Source organism: Heteronotia binoei, chromosome 21 (assembly GCF_032191835.1).
Source record: "Heteronotia binoei isolate CCM8104 ecotype False Entrance Well chromosome 21, APGP_CSIRO_Hbin_v1, whole genome shotgun sequence".
NCBI lineage: Eukaryota > Metazoa > Chordata > Lepidosauria > Squamata > Gekkonidae > Heteronotia > Heteronotia binoei.
Window position 1 is genome coordinate 16,475,645 of NC_083243.1, and position 3,774 is coordinate 16,479,418.

Genomic DNA, 3,774 nt, shown 5'->3' on the forward strand with positions numbered 1-3,774 from the left:
ACTCCCCCATAAAAGGACTCTGTGAGGTGGGTGGCGCTGAGAGAGCTCTCCCAGAAGCTGCCCTGTTATGTACTGAGTACCAATAAAGTAGTCTGTGATCTACCAATGCATCGGACCCAGTATATTTCCTGCCCTTTCAAGGACAACCTCTGCCAGAGCTCTGGTTGACCCAAGGCCATTCCAGCAACTGCAAGTGGAGGAGTGGGGGAATCAAAGGCGGTTCTCCCAGATAAGAGTCCGCGCACTTCACCACTACACCAAGGGCCTCAGTCTCTTGGAGTCGAAGAGGATTGAATCCTCCGGGCTCAACCGGCTTGCATCCTCGCGCTCTCCGACACAAAGGGGCTCCGCCTTACTCGCCTCCTGGAGAAAATAGGTCACGGGTGCTAATTAAGGCGTCTCTCAATGGCTCGGGGCGCACGCTCTCCTCTCTTCCGAGCTGGGTTCTTCGCTTTCCAGGCAAGCTCGTCTTTTCCCTGTCTGGTTCTCGGCGGAAGCTCCCTTTCCCCCCTCCCTCCATCCGCCCCCCCCCCCCAAAAATCTGTGTGCTGTTTGTAGCTTTGCAGGGCGTTCGAACGAGCGTGGTTTCAGGACTGGGCAATGGGCATGCAACAGCCCGCTTGGGAACACAACGCCACGTTCCGAGGCAGAGAATAAAGAACAAATGGAGGGTGGAAGGGACGGTTGTAATGGCGTTTCCCTCTCAAATGCGCAAGAACCGGCAGGCGGATTAGGGGGGGGATAATAATAAGGAGGAGGAGGAGGAGGAGGAGGAGGAGGAGGAGGAGGAGGAGGAGGAGGAGGAGAAGAAGAAGAAGAAGAAGAAGAAGAAGAAGAAGAAGAAGAAGAAGAAGAAGAAGAAGAAGAAGAAGAAGAAGAAGAAGAAGAAGAAGAAGAAGAAGTAGTAATTGAATTTATATTCCCCCCTCCACTCCGAATCGCAGAGCGACTCACAATCTCCTTTATCTTCCTCCCCGCAACAGACACCCTGCGAGGTAAGTGGGGCTGAGAGAGCTCTGACAGAAGCTGCCCTTTCAAGGACAACTCCTGCCAGAGCTATGGCTGACCCAAGGCCATTCCAGCAGCTGCAAGCGGAGGGATGGAAAATCAAACCCGGTTCTCCCAGTTAAAAGTCTGCACGCTTCACCGCTACACCAAAATGGCTAACAACAACAACAGCAACCGCTGCAAAATGAAACCTTTCCAAGATAGAAGGATCTTGAATTAGATTTAGAGGTCCGTCTTGCGGATATTTGGAATCCGGACGCTTCCCCGGGGTTCTATACCTACGAACGAAGGCCAGGACGACCCCTGCAAGTCTTTCATCTCTGTTCTTCGACAAACGGAGCTGCAGACAGATTCTAACTCTCCCCCCCCCCGCCCCGCACACACTTGGTACTGTTACGCCGACCCCCGAGGAAGCCCGTTTGTGGAATCCAACTGCGAGCCAAGCGAACTGAGACGGAATTCTACCAAAGCTCGATTAAAATTAGACCTGAACCGTCATCCAGTAGCAGGCGTTTAACTCAAGACAGTTTAAATCCCGTTCAGTTTCAATTTGGGAGGAAAATACGGGGTCAGGGCAGGGCCGGGGTACTAGCGGTGCCTTCACACTCCATCAAAGAATTTAATTTTAATTGCACTTAATGTTTCGATTTCTACCCCGCCTTATCCCGCAAGCGGGCTCTGGGCGGCTTGCAATATGAAGAAACCTTACAAAACATCCAAGAAACTGCATCCAAACTAGATGATCTCACCATGACAATAAAACCATGATCCACATCATTGGCAACAAGTAGACCGCATATAAGCTGGTAATGTTCAGCATAACAGAGGCATAAGGTGCTGGGGGGAGTGGGAACGGTGCATTTTGCAACTGAATTTTTTTTTTTTTTTTTTTGCTATTCTTGCGCAGTAAAAAAATCCAATTGCAAAATACATTATTCAGTGGAGCGTGAACGCAGCCTTATGAGCCGGATCCCGCCCGGATGAAACGAAAACTAGCGACTTTATCCCTCCTGCTTAATAGCCCGCCCGCCTTCGAGATTCACCTCCCCTTACCTGGGTATTAGCCTACGAAGCAAAGGGCAACCTGTCAGCTTTGGAGATCCCTTTCCGGGCTTCGGTTAGAGGGTAGCTCCATCTATTCTTACATCCAGGCTTGTGGTTCTAAGGGCGGAGAGAGAGCGCGATGCGAAGAGGCACGCGATTGTATCTGCCCTTGTCAGCTAGAGATATATACAGCATGGCGAGGACATAAACCCGGGCTAAATATTATGGAGGACATAAACCCAGGCTAAACATTATGGAGGACTTAAACCCAGGCTAAACATTATGGAGAACTTAAACCCAGGCTAAACATTATGGAGAACATAAACCCAGGCTAAAAATTATGGAGGACATAAACCCAGGCTAAAAATTATGGAGAACTTAAACCCAGGCTAAAAATTATGGAGGACATAAACCCAGGCTAAACATTATGGAGAACTTAAACCCAGGCTAAAAATTATAGAGGATATACACCCAGGCTAAACATTATGGAGGATATACACCCAGGCTAAACATTATGGAGAACTTAAACCCAGGCTAAAAATTATGGAGAACTTAAACCCAGGCTAAAAATTATGGAGGACATAAACCCAGGCTAAACATTATGGAGAACGTAAACCCAGGCTAAACATTATGGAGAACTTAAACCCAGGCTAAAAATTATGGAGGATATAAACCCAGGCTAAACATTATGGAGGATATAAACCCAGACTAAACATTATGGAGAACTTAAACCCAGGCTAAAAATTATGGAGAACTTAAACCCAGGCTAAACATTATGGAGAACTTAAACCCAGGCTAAAAATTATGGAGGATATAAACCCAGGCTAAACATTATGGAGGATATAAACCCAGGCTAAACATTATGGAGAACTTAAACCCAGGCTAAAAAATTATGGAGGATATAAACCCAGGCTAAACATTATGGAGGATATAAACCCAGGCTAAACATTATGGAGAACTTAAACCCAGGCTAAAAATTATGGAGAACTTAAACCCAGGCTAAACATTATGGAGAACTTAAACCCAGGCTAAAAATTATGGAGAACTTAAACCCAGGCTAAAAATTATGGAGAACTTAAACCCAGGCTAAATATTATGGAAGATATAAACCCAGGCTAAAAACTATGGAGGACATAAACCCAGGCTAAGCATTATGGAGATCTTAAACCCAGGCTAAACTTTATGGAGGACATAAACCCAAGCTAAAAATTATGGAGGACATAAACCCAGGCTAAACATTATGGAGGACTTAAACGCAGGCTAAAAATTATGGAGGACTCAAACCGAGGCTAAACATTATGGAGGACATAAAGCCAGGCTAAAAATTATGGAGGACTCATACCCAGGCTAAACATTATGGAGAACATAAACCCAGGCTAAAAATTATGGAGGACATAAACCCAGGCTAAAAATTATGGAGGACATAAACCCAGGCTAAACATTATGGAGAACGTAAACCCAGGCTACAAATTATAGAGGATATACACCCAGGCTAAACATTATGGAGGATATACACCCAGGCTAAACATTATGGAGAACTTAAACCCAGGCTAAAAATTATGGAGAACTTAAACCCAGGCTAAAAATTATGGAGGACATAAACCCAGGCTAAACATTATGGAGGATATAAACCCAGACTAAACATTATGGAGAACTTAAACCCAGGCTAAAAATTATGGAGAACTTAAACCCAGGCTAAACATTATGGAGAACTTAAACCCA

At 45.7% G+C, this 3,774-nt stretch overlaps 1 protein-coding gene across 1 annotated transcript in view; it reads right to left on the minus strand.

Annotated features, from left to right (window-relative positions):
• Positions 1-252: 252 nt before the first annotated feature.
• The window catches only part of LOC132589006 (homeobox protein six1-like), a 50,117-nt gene continuing 46,595 nt past the window's right edge, over positions 253-3,774 (minus strand). Inside the window, 1 exon segment of the mRNA XM_060261518.1 lies at positions 253-363. Within this exon segment, the coding sequence (XP_060117501.1) occupies positions 253-363 (111 nt within the window).